This window comes from Phycodurus eques, chromosome 14 (genome assembly GCF_024500275.1).
Source record: "Phycodurus eques isolate BA_2022a chromosome 14, UOR_Pequ_1.1, whole genome shotgun sequence".
In the NCBI taxonomy this organism is placed as follows: Eukaryota; Metazoa; Chordata; class Actinopteri; order Syngnathiformes; family Syngnathidae; genus Phycodurus; species Phycodurus eques.
Genome location: NC_084538.1, coordinates 4836396 through 4858231, shown reverse-complemented (window position 1 = coordinate 4858231; position 21836 = coordinate 4836396). Strand labels below are relative to the sequence as shown.

Here is a 21836-nt window from a genome sequence, read left to right as displayed (position 1 = left end):
GAATACATTTGTTTTCACATTACCGGGCCTTTAAATGTTTTTATTAAATCATTTGAGTAGATTTTATGTGTATTAAATCAATTTTGTTCATTTTTATTTAAGTTTTATTTAATTTTGTTCATTTTTATTAAGTCAGTTAAGTTAATTTTAATTTTAAATTTGTATTTCATAATTTTCGCTCATTTTCCCTATTTTTGGTTTCGCATTATAACACGTTTTTATGTGAATGTTTTCACAGGAAAAGCAATAACTTGACTCAACAGCATGTTTTAGTGTGTGTAGTAGTTTTATTACACGCAGGTTTTGGGTATGACAATGGTTTCAACTTAAGACAACAAAAATCAAATAAAAGCTAATGTTGAAAAAAAAAGGGGCTTTATTTAGTGTTTTTAAACAACATATGAGTGCACATGCAGTGTATGTTTTTGTCCTAGAATTCAATCAGCACCGGGATGTTTTGATTGGGAACTCGTTGAAGCAAATGTAGGCACTTATTGAGAATCTGGCGAACGACTATGCGGACGAACTGCTATGTCAAATGCGCCTTGTATGCCTTACGGTCCTCTCAAATGTGTTAGGTGCGTGACACACACGATGGACCAACATGACAAAGAAGCTGCTGCGATACATTTTACATCTCTTGAGATGTTATCTATATAACATGATGCAGAACACACACACGCGCACTGTTGCAAGTCGCAAATGAGATACGGGCCTTAAATATTGTACTTTGAACTCGCGTTGTGCTATGATTTGTTGTGTCAAGACTATTTTGCTTTAAAGGAGGCATATTATGTATTTTCCTGCGATTTAAAACAGTTCCCAGGTGTATTAATAACATCATCATCACCAAGTGAGTGAAATACATTTGTCAATATATGTAATATGTCTTTCTGCTGTGTAAGTTTTTTTTGTTTAGTTTTTTGCGTTTTTTTGTTCAGTAACTTTGGAACATTGGCTGAAAAACTTGGTGTGAGGGTGGTATTATGTAAAATTGCCCGATTGTGACATCAGAGTGGGGGGGGGGGGGGGGGGGGGTAATCAGAATCGCACTATCACAGACACATTTTCAAAAATTACCATATAACGTAAGATTTAGTTGGTTGTTTAATTTCACATTTTATGGGTGGGCACTCACTCCACAGACCCAATTCCCAACTATTTGTATACAAGCCATTAAAAAGTATTTTTCTTATAATATGTCCCCTTCTTATGATCTTTACTATTGCACGAGTCATCCAACATTTCCCGGCTTAAAAATACGTTCAAAATCTCCTTTTCAAAACGCGTTTTTTTTAAATATATATCATTCATATCCCCTTTTTGTATGCGGTGTGTGCTTTTAGTACGACATCATCCACTTTGGACACGAGATTAGCATTTAGCCTAAGTAGTAAGTGTCTAAAAAGAACAATAACAAAGCAGAGAGGAAGGTTGTAACATAACAATACGACAGAGATGACATAAATAAAGTCGGTTAAAAGGGTTGGCACAAGGGGGAGGGAGAGGAGGGTGAAGGTTCTTAGTAGGAGGGGCCTTTGGCGTGGCCGAAGATGGCGATGGGGAGATGTTTGACGTGCGACGACCACTGCGCCGCCAGCTGGAAAAACTTGACGTCGTTCCACTCCACGCCGTCGATCGACACTGGCCAACAAACAAACACGGCACAGCTCATTCCAATGGCAACACACAAAATACTGTACAAATACATGGGAATTAAATTCATTTAAAAAAAAAAAAATCTAATGAATCAAAAGTAAATCAACAAAAATAAAATTGCGTTAAATGAAGTACCTTTAAAATAGAATAAAATAAAATGGAGCAATTTAAGTCCCTTTAGTTAAAAACAAAGTAAATTTATATTAAATAAGGCATAAGAAAATGAAACACACCTGACTTAAAATTGAAAGAAAATGAAATAACCGGTATATTAAATAATGTAGATGACATTAATGTAGATGACATTAAAACAGACTTTTTAAAGGTATTAAAAATATATAATAAATGTGTAAAATAGTAGTAATTGAGTAATAATACTGTAGTAACCTTTCAATGCAAGAAATTATTAAATGTATAATATAAAATGAATATTGTATATCTCTCTCTCTCTCTCTCTCTCTCTCTCTCTCTCTCTCTCTCTCTCTCTCTCTCTCTCTCTCTATGTATATATATATATATGAATACAATAATATAAAAAACTAAATGTAGATCGAACATTAAAAAAAGTTGTGCGTAAAGTAAGTACCATAAAGTACCCTGAGATAAAATAAAACAACTACCCTTCAATATAATAAAATAAAAAGGGGCAGGTGAAGTAGACTTAAAATAAAAATAAAATTAAGTAAAGCAGCTTTCACAAATGGAGTACCGTTAAATTAAACATTGTTTAAAAAATCCAAATAATATTAAATTTCATTGAATGGGACAAATTAAGTACCCACATAATAAAATAATGCATAAAGTGAAGTCATTTGAGTCACACTGCGACAAAAAGAAATGTCCAAAATGGTGAGACAGTTGGTCTCTTCTTTGACAAATTCGATCTTTTATAACATATTCATCATTCCTACCCGCGTTTTATTGAATAAAGCGAGTGCAACGTTACCTGTCAACATGGTGTGCTGGTGCTTGGCAGTGCAGATGAGGCGATTGATGCCCTCGATCACCTGACTCTTGGACTCCACCTCCTTGTCTTTGCTCTTCTTTGCCAAGAACATCACTGTAACAACGCACCAATCTGTTAACAATTGTACGTTTTCCCCCAATTTTCTTCTTTCGTCCTTCCTTTTTATGCAACTTATTTTGCTTTTGCTCCAAGAATGTAACTAAGGGTTTGACTCTTGAGTTGGACATGTGACTGTCAACAATTGTATATTTTCCCCTTTTTCCCCTTCTTTTTGCTCTTTGTTCTTCCTTTCCTTCTTTCTTGCATGAAAGGCGAACTAAACCCCCCCAAATTTGTTTGAACACATTTCTTTGCAAGTTTGAGTTCAAACCATGTCATCAACCCATGTACATTTTTCACCTTTTCTTTTGTGTACAAGGCTCGTTTGTTTCCCTTTGCTGCAAGAATGTCACATCAAACGACGACAGGTTTGAAACTTTACTTTGCGACGTAACATGACTGTGAACAATTGTACATTTGCCCCTCCTTCTTTCTTTCTGTGACTTTTTGCCTTTCCTCGTGAATGAACACAAAAAGATGATGTTTGACACTTGACGCACATGCGACGTTCTTTTTTTTTCTTCTTTCTGTGCGACTTGTTCGAGTGTGCCAACCTCACCCTTCTTGTTCTTCTCCTTGGTCACCACTGTCATGGACATGGTGGGCAGGGTACCGGGCTCGGCGCCCCCGGCAGGCAGCCGGCTGACCTGCAGCGAGCGGAAATTGCACTTGAGCGTATTTTTGGCGGCGGAGGACGAGGAGGAGTCACGTTTCTCCACGTCCTTCTTCCTGTCGGCCACCCAGTAGTCCACCTGAAGGCCCATCAGCTCCGCCTGACCCCCAGAACTGTGTGAAAAGAACAAACATGACATCATCACACACATGTTCAGCTCTATTATACTTGTTGGTCATATAATTCGGTAAAATATTATGACATACAACACAAGAGCTGTGTCCAAAACATGGGCCAAATAAAGTGCCCTTTAAATACAATTTAATCAAATGAAAGATTGCCTGGCGACAAAGTCAGCTGAGATAGGGTCCAGCCCACCCGCGACCCCGGTAGAGAAAATGCAGTGATAGATGGAGATACAATGAAATATATCAAATAAAGTACCGGTACCCTTTCAAGAAAAGAACATTTTTAAAAAAGCCAAATAACTACCCTTAAAATGAAATAAAACTGGGCAAATAAAGTGTCAATAAAATAAAATATAATGGGGGAACATAAAGTACCTTTTCAATAAATTAAAATAAAAGTGACAAGGAAAGTGTTTTTAAAATCAAATGACATGGGTGTCCTTTACATAAAATGTAATAAAAGACCCTTTAAATAAGATAAGACAAAAAAAATGAAAAGGGAAAATAAAATACACTTCAACTAAATTTCAGTAACATGGGGCAAATAAAGTGTGTCAGTAAAATAAAAGGGCGCATCACAGCGCTTTCAAACGTTCCAGCACATCAGCGGCGCGTCACTCACGCGCTCACCTGTACATGCAGAAACTCGTGTTGACGGACGGCGAGGAGGGCGGCGTGGGCGACGCCTCTTTGAGCGCCGGCGACACTTGAGGCGGCGTGGCGAGCAGAAGCGAGGAGCTGGCGGGCGCCGCGTCGTCCGAGTCGCCTTCAGGGGAGAAAACCAAAATTAAAACTTAAGCGGTCCAGTCCCAATACTTTTGCACATATAGCAGTGGCGAGCCTTTCGTGTTCAAAAACCACCACTGCCGTGTCCCAAATTTAGAAACCGTCAATATTATACAAAAACGCAGTACACTGGTACCTATTCTGAAGGCCCTAGGCAGATTAGATTGACATGGCACCAATCAGGGACAACATTTGACTGAACAAAAGATTTACTACATTCACTTTTTTGGAAGCATTGCAGCTGGCAATAACTGGGAATAAGTCCTGAATACAATTTCAATTCTATTAAAAAAGAAAGAAGGAAAGAAATCTTGCCTGCAGTTGCTGACGTTTGCTCCACTATTCCCACTTTAACCATCTGCAGGATTGGAAGGATGACATCGAGAGGAGTAATCAACAACGCCTGAATAGAAACATCAGTGCTCCATCGTGACAATGAGACATTACTCACACCAACGAACGGGATGAACTTCTGACACGAGTCCTCATCGGGGCTGCAACGAAATAAGAAGAGTTCAAAGCAATGGATGACGCTTTAAAGGCTTCAATCGAGGACAGGAAGTAATCACTCGATGCGAAGGTGAGGAGGGGCGGGGGGGGAAAAAATCCATCTAAGGTTAGTAACTTCAATTTCACATCCGGGTCATAACGTTAGGTACATCTGTACCCTCTAATGTCATACCAATACTGTTTCTAATGAGGCAGCACAAACCTTAGGGTTGCTGATTATACGAGATGGATAAAATACAATGTAATCAAATAAAAACTATTTTTTGAAATTAGAAAACTAAGGTACCTTTCAAATCAAATCAAATGGTGGAAATGACACAAATAAAGCATTCTTAAAACCAAATAAAATGACACATAAAGGTACTCTGCTCGTCGTCTTCAATTGATGACACTAAATTGATTAGACTAAATTTGATAAAAAATAAAATGTGACTAATAAAGTACCCTTTAAAAATGGGCAAAAATAGCATAAATAAATAACAAAATAAAAGCATCCTAAAAAATAGCCACGTGCTCTATGCGAGGTGTCTAAGATAGATAAAATAAAATATTTTAAAAAGTACCTTTCAAATAACATGGGATGGGTGACCATAAAATAAAAAAAAAATAATAATAAATAAACAAATACAAAGATATTGTAATGAGCACCCATACAATAAATACAAATAATGTAAATGTGACAAATAAAGACCTCTTAAAAATAAAATAAAATAAAATAAAATGAGCCACCGAGAACAGGAGTAGGCTAACGCCATTTTTCGTCAATGGCTCGAATAAAGTAAACGTGATAAATAAAGCCATCTATTCATCTATTTTTGTGATTTGAGTCTGCTTTTGTATTGGATCTCATTAGACTGTTTGTTACGTTATGGCCCGGTGAGCAACTTGGACATGCTTGCGCTATGTGCCGATTGGCCGCCAATCGATTGCAGAGTTGCGCGACCTCATCCAAGCAACGCATGCGGCCGAGACGGCAGAGAAAGAGCAGCGAACGTAAATAAATAAAAAGCAAGAACCTCTCTACTCTACTCATTCTATGACATCTACTGCTATCACGCGAGGCGCTATTTTCCCGCCTGGCGTGCGGAAAAATAGCCGTGACGGAGCAGCCTAAAAGGGGAAGGATGAGGTGAGAGGTTGTTGCTCTTGCCTTGAGGACACCTGCCATCGCCCCCCCAGGGAAGAAACTGACAGGCTACACAAGAGTAGGGAGGGGGTGGACACAGAAGAAGAAGAAGTTCACAAGCTGAATGCACCGCCCACAGTCGCCTAGCAACAAGATGCACAGTGATTTGGTCCATTGGTTGAAGATGCACATGCAAAATGGAAGGAAGATTTTCAAATAAGATGGGAAAAAAAGATGAATGATGAATTTTTCGTAATAGTAGACATTTTTTCCTCAGAATTACGACTACGATTCTGTAAAATTCAAATACTATTTAAAAAGAAATCCACTTATATTTCTTGCCAAATTATGACTTTATTCTTGTAACATTCCAACTGTTATCCTTTTTTTGACTTTTTTTTAATTTATTTATTTATTTTTATTTTTGTGATTTCCCACTTTTTTTTGCTCATTAGATTACAACTTCATTCACATCAAATTATAACATTCTCATCATATTACACCTTTTCTCACACTTTGACAACTTTATTTTTCTTCTACGACACTATTCCCTTAATATTACAATATTAAATCAGATTAAAATATGACTTTTCATCTTTTTATTACACATCTTACCCTCATAACATTACAACTTTTTTCTCCCCAAAATGCTACTTTATTCTTGTAAAATGATGACATTATTCTCACAATATTACACCTTTTTTCCTTGTAATAATATGACTTTTTCATCCAAAACAATATGGCTTAATTCTCTTGATATCTCATTTTTTTCATAAGGTTACAACTTCATGTCAAGTTGTGACATTATTCTTGTAATATTACACCTTTTTCTTGTAATCCCCCCCCCCCCCCCCCCCCCCAAAAAATAAAATATTACTTAATTCTCTTGCTATTATACCTTATTTTTTCCTCATCGATTCCGGTCAAAATATGCGGCCCTTAAAGCAGCAAGAACTGAGAGAGAGAGTGTGAAAAAATGGCGGTAACACGCACACAGACACACACCCACAAACACACACACCCAGGGGTGGGGTGGAACATGAATGACGAGGCGGCGTGAGAGAGCAACTGAAGAAGGAGAACAATACCTGATGGCAAAATCAAAATGAAAGCTCTTTTTCCTTCAAAAAAAAAAAGACAAAAGAAAAAAGAACATAACACAAAAGCACACAGATATGTTATTTGCACACACAAAATGATGGAAACACACACACACACACACACACTGATGTTTAACTTTCTTTTGGCTTCTTTAAGAATCAACACGCACTGGACTATTCATTAGGTACACCTACACAAGCTGCAATGACATCCCATGTAAAACAATGCTGCCTTTACAACAAAACGAGTTCATTAAATATAACCAAAGTATTAGGAACAGCTGTCAGTATGATAACATAGAAAATTTGCCTTGGCAGAGGTCTGCGTTCCATTTTTAAGTCAGGGGTTCTCCCTTATGATTGCCATTCAATTATTTTATTTTTTTTCAAGAAGTTAGCAAATATCACAGGATAGGTTCCTCCCAAAAAAATCCGCAAAAAAGGTGAGTTTGCAAATGGTGAAACGTGAATATGTGGTGGTCCGCTGTATACGTATGTAAATTTGAAAACAAAATGTACTTAAATATTGATTTAATTAAATTTTACTGAACGTTGTACCTGAATAAATATTTAAAAACAGTTCTTAAAGATTCAATGCAAATGTGTTAAATTACAACTGAACTGTAGTGAATTTTGGTTGTCATTCATTTGTGTACCACTTGAGGGAGCCCACATAGCAAAAGTCGTACAAAAAAAGTGCGACACTTTCCGAATCACTTTACGAAATCGGTGAGTCCTCCCAACCTTAGATTTGGGCCAGTTAAAAGTTCTGATATGATTGTGACATTAAATCTGAGATCTCTGCAACAATAAAGTCTCTTCTTTTAACAAAAAAAAAAGCAGATTATAATAAGAAATGGTCCTATTTTTTTCAAGAACAAAGGGCCTCTTTTTTCAAGCGTATAGTCCTCTTTTCTCATGAAGCGACTTTTTCAGAATAAAAGCTGTAAAACTACGAGAATAAGTTGAAATTCGCTTGCTGAAATATGACTTTCTTCCCATGTTAAACTTTGACTTTATTGTCCAAATATTACGACTTCATCTTGGAAAAATTGCAACGTTTCATCTCGACGAATGCGTCTTATTTTCTTGAAAAACTACAACTTTATTTTCATAACATTAAAGTGAAGTATATTTGTGGTTTGGCATTCGCAAATGTGCCGAGTTGTGGATTTTCTTCGGGAAACTATCCCACCGATACACCACTGCCAAGTCTAATATAAAAACGGTGCTTTTGGTGCCATCTTGGTTGCCAAGCAACTCAGGGCAGGAGCTTCATTTTTTTCCAGCTGTAGCTTTGTCGATTATGAGGGGGTCCTTGTTTAAAGCTGAGTACACCCCAAACATTGTTGTCTATATTATATGTTGGAAATTCATAGTAGGCACACAAAATATCGACACTTTGTGCATAATTTGGATAGTTTCACAACGGGGTGTTCTCACGTTTGTTGCCAGCAGTCTCGATTAATGGGGGGGGGGGACAGTAAATCTACACTATTATTCAAGTTGTACACTCCCAAAGTGTCTTTTCTTCAGTGTTGTCCCATGTAAAGATATGAAATATTTCCAAAAATGTGAAGGCTGTACTCACTTTTGTGGGATAATATATATATTCATAAAGGAAAAAGTACCTCTTTTGTTTGTACGTGAGCATGGCCTCGGCGATGGGAAGCTGGTGCGCTCCGTTTGCCCCCAGCATGTACTGCGTCACTCTGGACACCACGTCCGGACCCTCCTGAACTGCACACGTCGTCATAAACGTACATATACGGTACACTACTCACAAACATTTCTGGATGAACCTAAAATGCACTTTTCATCTTTTTTTAACTACTAATATTATGGGTTTACTCTCATACTATTTTTTTCCCTTTTCAGGCTGGCTCCTTATAATTGGTATAAATACAATATACAAGTGTTATTATGTATCTTCTGGGACACCCTGCAAATACTTATTGGACAGGCGCACTTTGTTAGCTACACTTACGCAATCCGATGTCGTCTTTTAGGAATCGAAACGTTCCGATGGAGACCCCCTTACCGACTACAGGCGCCTCGGGCTTGTGAAAGAGGTCCTTCCAGGCGGCGTCCTGGAACAAAGCGTTGTATCTGTAGTCCATGGTGCCGAGATACTTGGACACAGGGTGTGCACCTGGACGCAAACACATAGAGCATTTCGTATTAAAGAGGGAATATTGGGGAAAAAAATGACTTTTGAAATATACAAATACTTGCGTCTCTTCGGTGCATGCAAACCCATCAAGTGTGAAATAAAACAGCCAAGTGAATCTTTAGTTATTTGCCGATTTCTGAAAATATGTCCGTGAAAGAGCCATTTGGATTTTTTTTTCCCCCGCTGTGATGTCACAAATTTACATAATAGTGCTCCCACACTGACTTTCTCTGAGAGATCAGCCAGGCTGCACGACATTGCAGAGCCAAAGAACCACTTCTTGTACTACTACTGTAAGTGACCCAGTAAGATGCTGTAATATTCGTCATTTTTCGTAGAAGATAATGAATATATGCCTGTGAGTATTTTATTGTACATTATCTATCTACGTGTGTTGCTCCACCATTTGTGTTCAAATAGCCATCGCTCGTAAAGCTACGACTATCGACGCTAACTGCTAGCATGTCAATGCTGTTTTGCATTGTTCGTTAGCATTGAGCTAAGCACTAACATTGCATCAAGATGAAGCAGAAAGAGAGTTGCGATACGCACCCAGCGGGATGATGAGGAAGCGCATGTATCCCAGCCAGTCGGGCGTCTTGTGGGTAAGGTGGTCCACAAAGAGGCGGAGCACGGCGCTGAGGTAGTGCTGCGCACCGGCCACCGCGATCTTGATGGGGACGGGCGTCTGTGAGTTGCAGTTGCAGCTGCACACACACAAACAAACACACAGATATGCACAAAATTATCCTCAACAAAATTGTGCCTTGTTCTTTTTTTTTTTTAAATACAAATTACTAGTATTTTATGTTTAAAACAAAGTAGTGATTCAATTGCAGAATTATTTTTGTACAAATACATTTCCATAGCCATTCAAAAATACGTTTTATTAACTTGCATTAAATCAATGACATTAAATCCAAAGTAATGTGCAAAAGTAACGCTGGCGATGGGGGCAACAAGTGAAAAGGGGACCAGGTGAGAGAGATGTACGAAGTAAAAATCTAATGCACAACACTGTGAAAAAGAGAGGCTCACAATCTCTGTATGCGGGACACGATGGTGTTGAACGCCGCCTGGATGTCCGCCGTGGTGCATGTGCACACCATGGGCAGGTGGTGGTTCTGGAGCACGTCTGAGAGGTACTGAAGGTAGACGAGAACGTGCGCGTGAAACAGGAGCTCAACAAAAGAGCGTTCACAGATGTTTCGGAGGCGAACTCGCCTGCCCCTGCCAGTCGGACGTGTTGATGAGGATGATGCTGTCGGGAAGCCGGTTGTCAGACACCAGGATGTGGTTGAGCTGATCGTATACCGTCTTCCTTGGGATCTGCAGCCCCGGAATGACACACAAACGGAAACTAGGAATCGAACCCGTGCCGTCTACATGAAAGGCAGCAGCATGTACTTCTACACTACCAGTGCATACCGTTGACACTGCAAATGATCAGAATGGTACGACCTCTGCCTTATTTTGAGCCAGGAAAAACCCTGTATGGTGACCACTTACTTGCAGGTGGCTGCGAGTGTCCAGCGCACGCTCGTTGTCTAAACTGTTGGCTCTCTCGTTCTGATGCCTGCTGGGCTGGCGCTCCTTCAGCGACGTGCTGCGACCTCGCCTGCCCGCCAACTTGGGCTCCTGCCTGGAAACGTAAAATATCCGCACGCAGCTCCTGATAAATGAGTCAATCACGGGTTGGACTCGAACTTGTCAAGATATTAACATTTGCTTCCAACTTTGTGGTATGTGTTTTGAGGGGAAAGTTGCTTTTCTCTTCCCAGTGTATGTACCAAACAAGGGCCATTTAAAATGAAATTAAATTTGCATAGATTTTAAAATGAAAATGAAATGAAAATTCAAGCCGGCACGGTGACCGACTGGTTCGCACATCTGCCTCACAGTTCTGGGCACCGGGGGTCAAATCCCGGCCCCGCCTGTGTGGAGTTGGCATGTTCTCCCCGTGCCTGCGTGGGTTTTCTCCGGGCACTCCGGTTTCCTCCCACATCCCAAAGACATTAAGACATTAAATAATATATAAACAAAAAGGCTGACACTAACTGTATGAGGAAAGATGGTGGACTTTGTTCCTTCATTCTACGTGAAGTCAAGTCCGCATTATCCAGTCACATTCGTTTACCTGTTGGACGAAATGATGAGCGACTCCGTCTTGGTCATCTTGCCACTCGGGGGCAGTCTGTCCAAGAACGTGTCCATGTTGTCCATCTCCAGCTCCGTGGTCGGCGTCACCGCCTCCGGATGCTCCTGGGAAAAAAAATGGAATAGCTTCCATTAATATGGACCAGCATCACTGTATGTCTCTGCGTACACGTGCACCTGCCTGTGTGTGTGTGTGTGTGTGTGTGTGTGTGTGTGTGTGTGTGTGTGAGACACGCACATAAGAAATGTTGTCAGACACACTGTCCTCGCCAACACACTCGTTTTTATCAGGCTCGATCTGGAATAAGAGCACAAACGTATGAAGATGAATATAATTGATGGTATTGATGACTGACGTATTGATGCTCTGACCGGGCTGGGCGGCTCGCGGTGGCTGCGGCTGCTGTGGATGCTTCCGATTTCCGTCTGCGAGCTGGAAAGGGAAATACCCTCGAAATACGGCCTGAAATAGTAAATTAATATATATATATATATATATATATATATATATATATATTACTCCTCTTCAGGCATGTAAAATAAATAAAATGTGATGTGGCTGTAATGGGTAGCATTTAAAAAAATATACTTTTTTAAAATTCTTAAATAATCGAAATATTTTTAATTATGGATTTTTTCAAAATTGATTTATTTTCATTCATTCCTATGTATTGATTTTATCAATATATTTAGGTGCAAATATGATCAGATGTATTTATTTATTTCAGGTAAGGCAATTGAGAACAGTTCCTCACTTCCAATGCCGACCTGATGCAGACAGCAAAGCAAAACAATGCGAATTTTTTTTTTAAGTACCAATACAACGAACTGTACGATTTGCAGCGCACGACATATTACACAAAACACAACAAAACATGAAACATAAAATAATACAATCACAACCAGACAAAATCGTCCTCTCAATCAACATACATCATAGCTCCCATCACAACAGCACAATTCCCATCTTTTTGGCTCTAATCACCACCATAATGGATTGGAAATGAAACGAATAGCATGTGCTTTAACTGCAGACTTTCAGCTTTCATTTGAGTGTGCTTACCTCCAAATGATGCGAACAGTCTAGGAATTACAACAGTTTGTAAGAACAGGTTGCAAATGCGTTGCAGTAAATTACAGCCTACAGTCTGGAACACACAGACGAAACCAGAGGCTGGATTTCATCCCTGGTGATGCTCTGCCAGGACTGCAAATGTTTTCAGTTCCTGATTGTTCTTGGGGCATTTCCCCTTCAGTTTTGGCTTAAGCAAATGCAAAGCATGCTCACTCGGATTCAGGTCAGGTGACCGATTTGCCCATTGCATAACGTTCCACTTTTTTGGTCGCTTTCGCAGTGTATGCTTCAGATCATAGTCCATTTGCACTGTGAAGCGCCGCCCAATGAAGAATTATTTCTCTGGTGAAGAGAAACCCCTTTACCACAGTCAGAGGAAGGTGTATGCGTGTCAAGGTTTTGAAAGAAAAATAAATCTGGAGGTCACCAGAGTGAATACTGAGGGTTCACCACAAGATGTAAACCATTGGTGAGCCTCAAAAAGAGGAAGGCCAGATTAGAATTTGCCAAACAATATTGGAAAAATGCCTTTCCAGTTCTGGACCAACATCCTATGGACAGATGAGACAAAGATCAACTTGTATCAGAGTGATGGGAAGAGAAGCGCATGGAGAAGGAAAGGAACTGCTCATGATCTAAAACATACCACCTCATCAGTGAAGCGTGGTGGTGGTCGTGTCATGGCTGCCAATGCAACTGGTTCCCTTATATTTATTGATGATATGAATGCTAGCAAAAGCAGCAGGATGAATTTTGAAGCGTTCCGAGCAATATTATCTGCTCACATTCATCCGGATGGACATGGACCCAAGAGATGGAATGCTATGCAATTGCCAAGTCAATCACCTGACCTGAATCCAACTGAGTATGCACTTGCTAAAGACAAAACTGAAGGGGAAAATGCCCCAAGAACAAGCAGGAACTAAAGACAGTTGCAGTGGAGGCCTGGGACCAGGGATGAAATCCAACATCTGGTGATGTCTATGCATTCCAGACTTCAGGCTGTAACTGCAAAGGATTTGCAACCAAGTATTAAAAAGTGAAAGTTTGTTCATTTGTCTCATTACTTTAGGTCCCTATAAAACTGGGAGGCACATATGCTGTACTAACTGTTGTAATACTTCCGCATACCCTCAAATTAAAGCTGAAAGCCTGCAGGTGTTTCATTCAAAATCGTTAAGGTGGGGTTTAGAGCCAAAAAGATTAGAATTGTGTCAGTGTCCCAATATTTATGGACCTGACTGTACTCACTTGAGTTTGGGTTTAGGCGTGCTGAGGACACTGTCATCGTCGTCCAGCTCGGGTCCGCTGTCACTGGGATTGTCGAACTCCACGCTATCCAGGTCCAGATCTTCCTCCTCCACCTCAGGAGGAACCTCGGCTGGATCCTGCTCCGAGTCCAGAACCTTAGTACAAACACACGCGTACAGTATTAGCTCCTGCAACTCCAGTCGAATCATCATCATTATCATGAAGTGTCGGTCACCTCGTCGGACACTCTGAACCTCTTGAGGAGAGCCACCACTCTCTGCTTAAAGTTTTGCTGCTAAAAGACCGCACAATGGACACAGAATCAGCAACAAGTCTGCACACTAGACAGCTTTAGCATTAGCTTCAAGTTCATGTTCACATTGCCCTTCCGTTTTAGCGTTAGCTTTACCTTAATTCTAGTTTTACGTTTGGATTAACCTGAGGCTTTAGTCATTGCTTTAGTTTGCAGTGCATGTTCACTTTCCCCTTCCTTGCAGCTTTAGCTTGTTTTAGCAAAAGCTTTACTTTTAGATTCAGTTTGTCTAGCTTTAATCTTAGTTTTAATGTTGTCAGCTTCATCTGAGGCTTTACCTTTAGCTTTAGTTTTAGTCTTAGCTTGTTTACCCTTTTGAGCTAGCATTTATTTTATTTTTTTTCTAGCTTAGCTAATTTTAGCTTTAGCTTCAAGTTTCTGTTAATGTGGCTTTGGCTTTAGATTTCGATTGTTAAGCTTTAACTTTAGTTTGAAAATTTGTCTTAGCGTTAGCTGAAGCTTTAGCTTTGGTTCTAGCTTCATCTTTAGTTTGTGAAGCTGTGACTTTTATTTTAGCCTTAGTGCTAGCTTTACCAGAAGATTTTGTTTTAATTTCAACTTTAGCTTTAGTTTTAATTTTACATTTGATCATATTCACCTTCGCCCTCCCTTTAGTATTAGCTTTAGCTTTAGTTTTAGTTTGAGCTTTGGTTTAAGATGAAGTTAAAAGCAATTGAGATTAAGTTCATTTTTATCCTCAGTTGAAGCTTTACCATAGCTTTCTTTTCAGCCTTAATATTCATTTTATCTTGAAAGCCATGTTCATGTTCATGTTTTAGATTTTGTTTGTCAAGCTTTAAGTTTAGCATAAGTGTTAGCCCTTTAGATTTAGCTTTATCTTTGCTTCAAGCTGAAGCTTTAGCTTTCATTTTAGCTTGAGTCGTAGCTTCATCGTACAGTTCATGTTCACCAATCCACTCCATATAGGATTAGCGTTTTCTGTTTTATTTTGTTACTCAACTCTTGTGATGGACGCCGTCCTGACAATGGACCTTCTCTGCTTCTTTGGCTTTCGCACGTCGTACTCATCATCTTCCAGATCCTGAAGACCACCAATAAAAAAAAAAATAAAAAAAACAAAACAGAAAGCTCCTTCAACTTCAAACCAGATCATCTATTGTTTGTTTGTTTGTTTTTAATCTAGATGATCTCACCTGAGGCTGTGCTGCATCGTCGCTGGCCTCCTGCTCTGAGGAGAAGCTCTCGTACTCCTCCTCCGAGTAGTTATCTGGAAAAAGAAGAAGTGTTCGGAATTATTCAACACTTCCCGGGCGCACCGTTAACAACATTGCTGTCGCATAATTACCGGTACAATGCACCGGATAAACCTCACCTGTTGGACCTTCCGTTAAAAATATCGAACAACTAATAAATAACTAAAACAATTGCCACAGAAATTTTGAATGGACATGCTTCCTGTTGCAAGTTCAAAACCCGCATTTGTGAATAATATTTATGTGAGTTGGGCTTGCCTTATAGAACTAAAGTATTTTAAACGTTGGCCTCAACAAAACGGAAACTCTTCCAATTTAATTCTAATTTCAAACAGCTGTGCTAAAATGATCACAGTTGGTATGTGATATAAAGCAAGATAACATCCTTAGTATTAAAAAAAAAAAAAAAAACTAAGACAGATCGATGACGATGTGGTCAGGAACTGTTGTCAAAGAGAATAACTCAAATACTAACATGCTAATAGTTGCTACGTTAACAATTAGCAATATAGCATCTTGACTGAGAAAGCTCTGAGGCACATAGATAATGATTTTACATTTTTCCCTGTGGTTGCGAACTATTGATATTGATTGATATTGATACAATGTTAACATGCGAACACTTACAATGCTAACACATGCTATACCAAGAAGAAAGTGCAGAGGCAGAGTGACAAGGATCTGAAATTCTGCCCTGTAGTCAGTCGCTATTTCAAAAGGGTATACTTTAACTCAAATTCTAACAGGCTAACAGTTGCTATGCTAACATATAGGAAGACTGCAACCCTGTGACCTGTGGTCAGGTATGATTTTCAAAGAGAATAGCTAACGTGCTAACATTTGTGATGCGGACATACAGGAAGCTAGCAGTCTGAGAATGTGCAAAGGTACATTTAGAATGATTTGACTTTTTTTCCTGTGGGTGCGTCCTATGTCCAATGAGAACAGTAGGTGTGCTGACAGAGCAACATTGCAACCCGAGCACAAAAAGCACTAGGGCAAAGCCATAAGGTATTTAGTTGACGATATGGAAGATCCACCACAACACAGTAGTGTTCCAAAACTATTTTTCATTTGACTGGTGAGTGCACTACATTGCCCACTTTATAAAAAAAAAATCCCTATTTAGTAATGAGGGAGTTGGGAATGAGTGAATGATTCCGAACACAGTCACTGTCGAGATGGACATTGACAGTGGTACCCGAGCATTTGATCTTGTGTCCGGCCTGCAGGCTGCCGTCCTCGTGGTCAATGGGCTGGCTGGAGAGCGAGAAGATCCAGATCTCTGCAACCTTCCCCAGCAGGTCCTTCTGATGGCTGCACAGAGGCAGCACTTGGCCTCCCTCCGTCGGGTGCTGCATCACCTGGGGGATGACAAAAATAGCTGGGATGCACCTCTGTGAGTATGTAAGAAGCGGTGCACTTATCTCACCCGTACTGTCAAGGTTTCAAGAAAACTAAATCTGCAGGTCATCTGCATACAAGTTGTATGAGATGCCTGCAGGTAGCTGAGAACACATGCACGGCGCAAAAAGGATGGGCCCAAAGACTCATCCTTGAGGAACACTTTGTCAATGTGGAATGTGACCAGTCGCACGTACCTCTGCCATGTCGATGGAGCCCGCAGCCAGCGTCTTGTATCCTAGGATGGTTCGGTTCTTGTAGCGCTTGCGTCTCTGCAGCAGGATCTGAAGCTTGTTGCCCTCGCGCTTCAGGAAGTGAGGGTACTGATACAAGGGAACGCGAAACGTCAACGGCAAAAAGTCACTCGGAAATATTGTTAGTGAATGAGTCAGTGAGTCAATCAGTCAGTCAGTCAGTCAGTGAATGAGCCATGTGGACCAGCACTGAGCGTTCTTTAAAATAGCACACAGAAATGTTTCTATATAGCATATGAATGCTGATTGTACTTGATACTGCGTCTTCAATATTGCGTACTAGAGCGGCTCCAACTACCGGAGACAAATTCCTTGTGTGTTTTTGGACATACTTGGCAAATAAAGATGATTCTGATTCTGATTCAAACCTGCAGTGAGAAGGTGAGGGCCAGGTCTGTCTCCACGGAACCGCTGGGCGGCAGCATGATCTCGTGGGACCTCAGGATGCGCTTGGAGCCCTACATACACGCATACGCATGCACACACACAGTCACCAACACACACCACACTTCCTGTTTTGCATATTTTAACTCACTCATCGTGCTTCATCAAGCGCATCACTGTGTGTATTCCTACTTGAATTTTGACGGCAATGACCACAGAGATGAGCTCCTTGTCGAGTTCTCTGAGCACCACCAGCTTTTTCAGAGTCAGACTGCAAAGCCTGATGGGAAAAAGCCAACATGTCAGAAAACACAAGTCTTTGCAGTACATAATTGTCTCCATAGAGGGCGTTAATTTTCCCTGCGACAACCCATTCGTTAGTTTTTGTTTCATGAAGCTGCAGACAGAATGGCAACAAGTCCACATAAATTAAGATATAACATTTACGAAATGTAAAAAGTATTAGCATATAGTAAAGTAAGAATATATAAAATTATATGAATTATGTGTATTATTGTTATGTTATTCTATACAGAAAGAGAATAAAATTGTGGGAAGAAGTGTATAAGTAAAACATACATGGAAAAATAAAAACAAAATATATAAAGAAAAAATTGAAGAATTTAAGAATGGAAATATGTAAATAAACTAATAAGAAAACATATCTATACATATTAAAACATAAAAATACATTGCAGATGGAAAAAATCATTTGATGAAATAAAAGTAATCACATTGGCCCATTGGTCAACTGGTCAGCATGACCGCTTCACAGTTCAGAGGTCGTGTATTCGTATGGCCTTCCTGTGTGAGTAAGCATGTTCTCCCCGTGCTTGCCTGGCTTTTCTCTGGGTACTCTAGTTTCCTCCCACATTTCAAAAACGTGCATGTTAGGCTCACTTAAGAGGTGATGTGAGTATAAATGCTGGTTGGTCTATGTTTGCCTATCTGTGGTTTGCTGGCATCCAGTGCAGGGTGTACCCCGCCTCTCGCCCGAAGTCAGCCGGGATTGGCTCTCGCACGCCTGCAACCCTAACGAGAATAAGCTCTACAAGGATGGCTTAATTAATCACGAGTCGAAGTGAATGTGGACTTGTGGATAAAAGAACATTATTATGGATGTGATGTAACATATTGTGAATAAGTCACATAAATTAAGAGCGTGCGGCAGTTCTAGTTTCATGTGAGCTACGATGGGGGCTTTAGTATGGGGGGCATGTGCCAACACAACCAAATGGGCACCCTGGAAAGGATTGTGCAGGGGGTCCGGCCTGGGGGTGGCATTGTTTGTGTGTGAGGCAAGCGGATGGGAGTTTGGGGGGTGTTTTGAGACACTTCCTGTACGAAACAAAAGTTAGTGGGGGAGGATACCTTTGGTTCTTTTGGACTAAATTATTCGGAGAGGCTCACCATGAATCATCTCCTTTTGAGCACCCCCACGGTGCACTTTGTACCACTGACCTCGCCCGTGAAACATTGGCCAGTGAAATGTTTCCCCGTTACCAAAAAGTTCTTTTCTTGCCAACTTGCTGCCTCACACAGCAGAGAAAGGACGGGGCGGGCCCTTTCCCCTCACGTCACGTTGGTCCGCCGACTTGTCGCTTGGCAGATTTTATGAGCCGCAATAAATATTTTGTATTGCTTTTATTTCTTATTTTATCTGCCCGATGAGCTGTCATAATCCATGAATACATAGAGTATCCCAAATAAATTGAAATATGTATTAAAAATAATAGACTTTTGTAAATACTTGAATACTCAAACCGGTTTTATTGTACTATTGTTATGACTTGATCTGTATTCAATTGAGAATACATCACTAAATGTATCTATATCTAACAATGCCAAGTCATAAACGAAATATTAAATATTAGATTATATGCCCCTTCATGAAATACACACATACATATATATATATATATGTATGTGTGTGTGTGTGTGTGCGTGTATAAATATATATATTAAATACAATACAGGCAAGCCTAACACAAAAATAAGAGTTTCCGAACAAAAAAAAAAAAAAAGCAAACATTGAGACAAGCGGGTTTGAGGCACCTTTCAATGGCGACCTTTCTCCTCGCAGGACTGCGGCGCACGAGCGCCGAGAACCCCCAGGCACGGCCACCGCGGCCCCCGTGAAGGCGCGCATTGTCTTCCCGGACCTGCGTGCACAATGACAATAGACGCATTCTGCGTTCTGGTTCCGAGTGCGGTGCCGTGGTCGGAATTGAGATGCGAAGGCGGACGGAGCTAAATATCTTCCAGCCACGTTTGGGTTTGGATGTTGTTCTTTGTTTTAGAATGGAGCACAATGGGCTTAATTGGCAGCGTTAATCTACTCTCAAGAACAGCTATTTTTAATAGTTATATAAGTTATTTCTAAGGGGATATGCTTCAATGGTGCTGACCCATTTCTCCTTGGCTGGCTTGCAGGCTACACTTATGTTATTGACTTGGATTTTTCACCTGATTTATTATTATTATTTTTTTAATACCACTACTACTACTATTTATAATCATCATCATCATCACTGTCATCATTGTAGTAATAATAGTTGTCATCAACATAAATGAAAATATTTATTATACTTGTTTTAAAATATTAACTTTGATGTATTATTTGTATTTTATCTTAAAATTACATTGCATTGACTTGGCTGTATGAGATTATATGCGCCACCTATTTCAAATAATTTACAAATTTACAAATGTACGTGTTTTAAATGTTTTCCAGTCATTTATATTATATAATAATGTTTACATTTTTTATATTGACTTGGAAATATTACATTATGCAATATAAAAATATTAAAATATTTAATATTATAATATTTAAATATTTAAATTTTAATATATATAAATATTCAATCATGTATAAATGTATACATAAAAATGGTGTATCGATACGTATATGTACAGATGAAACCAGAGGTTTACATCCACTATATAAAAAGACTTTTTCTCACTGTCTGACGTGAAATCAGACTAAACCTTTGACATTTTAGGTCAATTAGGATCAGCAAAATTATTTCTATTTGTTAAATGCCAGAATAATGAGGGGAGGATTTTTGGGGGGTTCAATTTTTCATTACATTCTGCAAAGTTAGACGTTTGCATACATTTAATTAGTGTGTGTTATTTGTTTTTATGTAATATGATTTAACAAAATAAATACAAAATATGTGTTAATATGTAATGTTACATATAGATGTTTTATATTTATTGTCATATTATTGTTGAATAATTTGTTTTTAATACTGATCTGCATGAATATCAAATATTTATCTGAATTTATCAATTCTAAATCAGTGCAAGACAGAAAAATAAAATGATATGTCCTTAATTTAATTTTTATTTTAAATAACTTATCGATACATAATAAATTGAGGTTTTGATATGTAATATTTGTCGTTTGTTTGTTTATTCTACTATTATTATTATTATTATTGTTCCTGTTAACATAAATTTATTTTTAAATACTGATCTGCAGTCAATATAAAATCCATCTAAATACATCAACATTTGCATTCCCAATGTATTCTGCATTATATATCTATGAGTCTTTACAAACCGAGATCATCTTTATTCCCCCTCCACAAATGTACGTAATTTCACTATTACATCACTCCTCAGTTTTAAATGCAGATATAAATAAATTGGGTGGTTTTGGCTAAGCTACATTCAGGTTTCATTTGGTGTCCGTCTGTGTAATAAAGTGTTGGCCACCCAAAAACTGCGACTTCCATCTGTTCTGGCTGTGCTGCGCTACATTGCGTGTCGCACGCACTAGACAGCTGCTGATTTTCTGTATTTTTATTTTTTATTTTTTTTTAAACACACCCACATTTTTGCCGTGACACGCACATGCATACACACGCGCACATGCACGGACACACACACACCACAGTGTCACCCCAAAGGACACATGGCCTCGCGAGCCTTTGCTGAGGTCAGCGTGGCGCTACGCTGAGGATTATGCAATCGCCGAGTCACATGATACACTGGATGGACAAAGGTTTTGGGACACATTTCCACTTGAAGGAAGTAGATCGGTCCATCTGGTGGGTCACTGCCTCACTGGGACCCGATGCAAGCAGACTGTAATGGCTAAAAGTGAAAATTCATTCTGTGAACTGCCTCTTTATCCAAATATGAACAAATCATTTTTTTTTTTTTTTACCACAGCTCCATTTGGTAGGTCGCTACCACACAACAAAGGTTGAAATGACCTTTTATTTCTTCATCTTCTTCTCCTCTGGAGTATTATTGGGCCTTTCAAGGTTCAAGGTGAGCCTGCATACAATTCCATTACAGCGGAACTGCTGCCGGGGATTAAAGACATTTAATGAAGCCTTGACCTCGCTTTCATGCGCTCGCAGGCTTTTTTCTCCTTTTTTTTTTTTTTTTTTTTCTTACGCAAAATTCCATCTATTTTCAAAGGCTCTATATTAACGATTGAGGCAGTAGAGTGCTGACATGTGATACTCGATTAAGTGACGTCTTATAGGTAATTTTGGCCGGTGGACGAGCAGGAAGTGTGGAAATGTCATTATGGGTGCCGGC

The 21836-nt window shown here is 39.4% G+C and overlaps 1 protein-coding gene across 7 annotated transcripts in view; it reads right to left on the bottom strand.

Moving 5' to 3' along the window:
* Positions 1 to 267: 267 nt before the first annotated feature.
* The window catches only part of pacs2 (phosphofurin acidic cluster sorting protein 2), a 34713-nt gene continuing 13144 nt past the window's right edge, over positions 268 to 21836 (bottom strand). Inside the window, exons 2-25 of one of the 7 annotated variants that reach the window (XM_061697055.1) lie at positions 17466 to 17553; positions 17258 to 17347; positions 16833 to 16958; positions 16433 to 16595; positions 15172 to 15245; positions 14979 to 15059; positions 13940 to 13999; positions 13705 to 13859; positions 11751 to 11841; positions 11617 to 11676; positions 11359 to 11483; positions 10731 to 10863; positions 10446 to 10550; positions 10260 to 10366; positions 9774 to 9928; positions 9036 to 9200; positions 8680 to 8788; positions 7037 to 7069; positions 4764 to 4806; positions 4628 to 4670; positions 4157 to 4292; positions 3285 to 3511; positions 2606 to 2719; positions 268 to 1644 (exon numbers count right to left, since the gene is read on the bottom strand). In XM_061697055.1, the coding sequence (XP_061553039.1) occupies positions 1523 to 1644; positions 2606 to 2719; positions 3285 to 3511; positions 4157 to 4292; positions 4628 to 4670; positions 4764 to 4806; positions 7037 to 7069; positions 8680 to 8788; positions 9036 to 9200; positions 9774 to 9928; positions 10260 to 10366; positions 10446 to 10550; positions 10731 to 10863; positions 11359 to 11483; positions 11617 to 11676; positions 11751 to 11841; positions 13705 to 13859; positions 13940 to 13999; positions 14979 to 15059; positions 15172 to 15245; positions 16433 to 16595; positions 16833 to 16958; positions 17258 to 17347; positions 17466 to 17553 (2605 nt within the window). In that variant the 3' untranslated portion in view covers positions 268 to 1522. The remainder of the gene's footprint in view (positions 1645 to 2605; positions 2720 to 3284; positions 3512 to 4156; positions 4293 to 4627; positions 4671 to 4763; positions 4807 to 7036; positions 7070 to 8679; positions 8789 to 9035; positions 9201 to 9773; positions 9929 to 10259; positions 10367 to 10445; positions 10551 to 10730; positions 10864 to 11358; positions 11484 to 11616; positions 11677 to 11750; positions 11842 to 13704; positions 13860 to 13939; positions 14000 to 14978; positions 15060 to 15171; positions 15246 to 16432; positions 16596 to 16832; positions 16959 to 17257; positions 17348 to 17465; positions 17554 to 21836) is intronic. The other 6 variants (XM_061697060.1, XM_061697057.1, XM_061697056.1 and 3 more) reach the window with 6 other exon arrangements.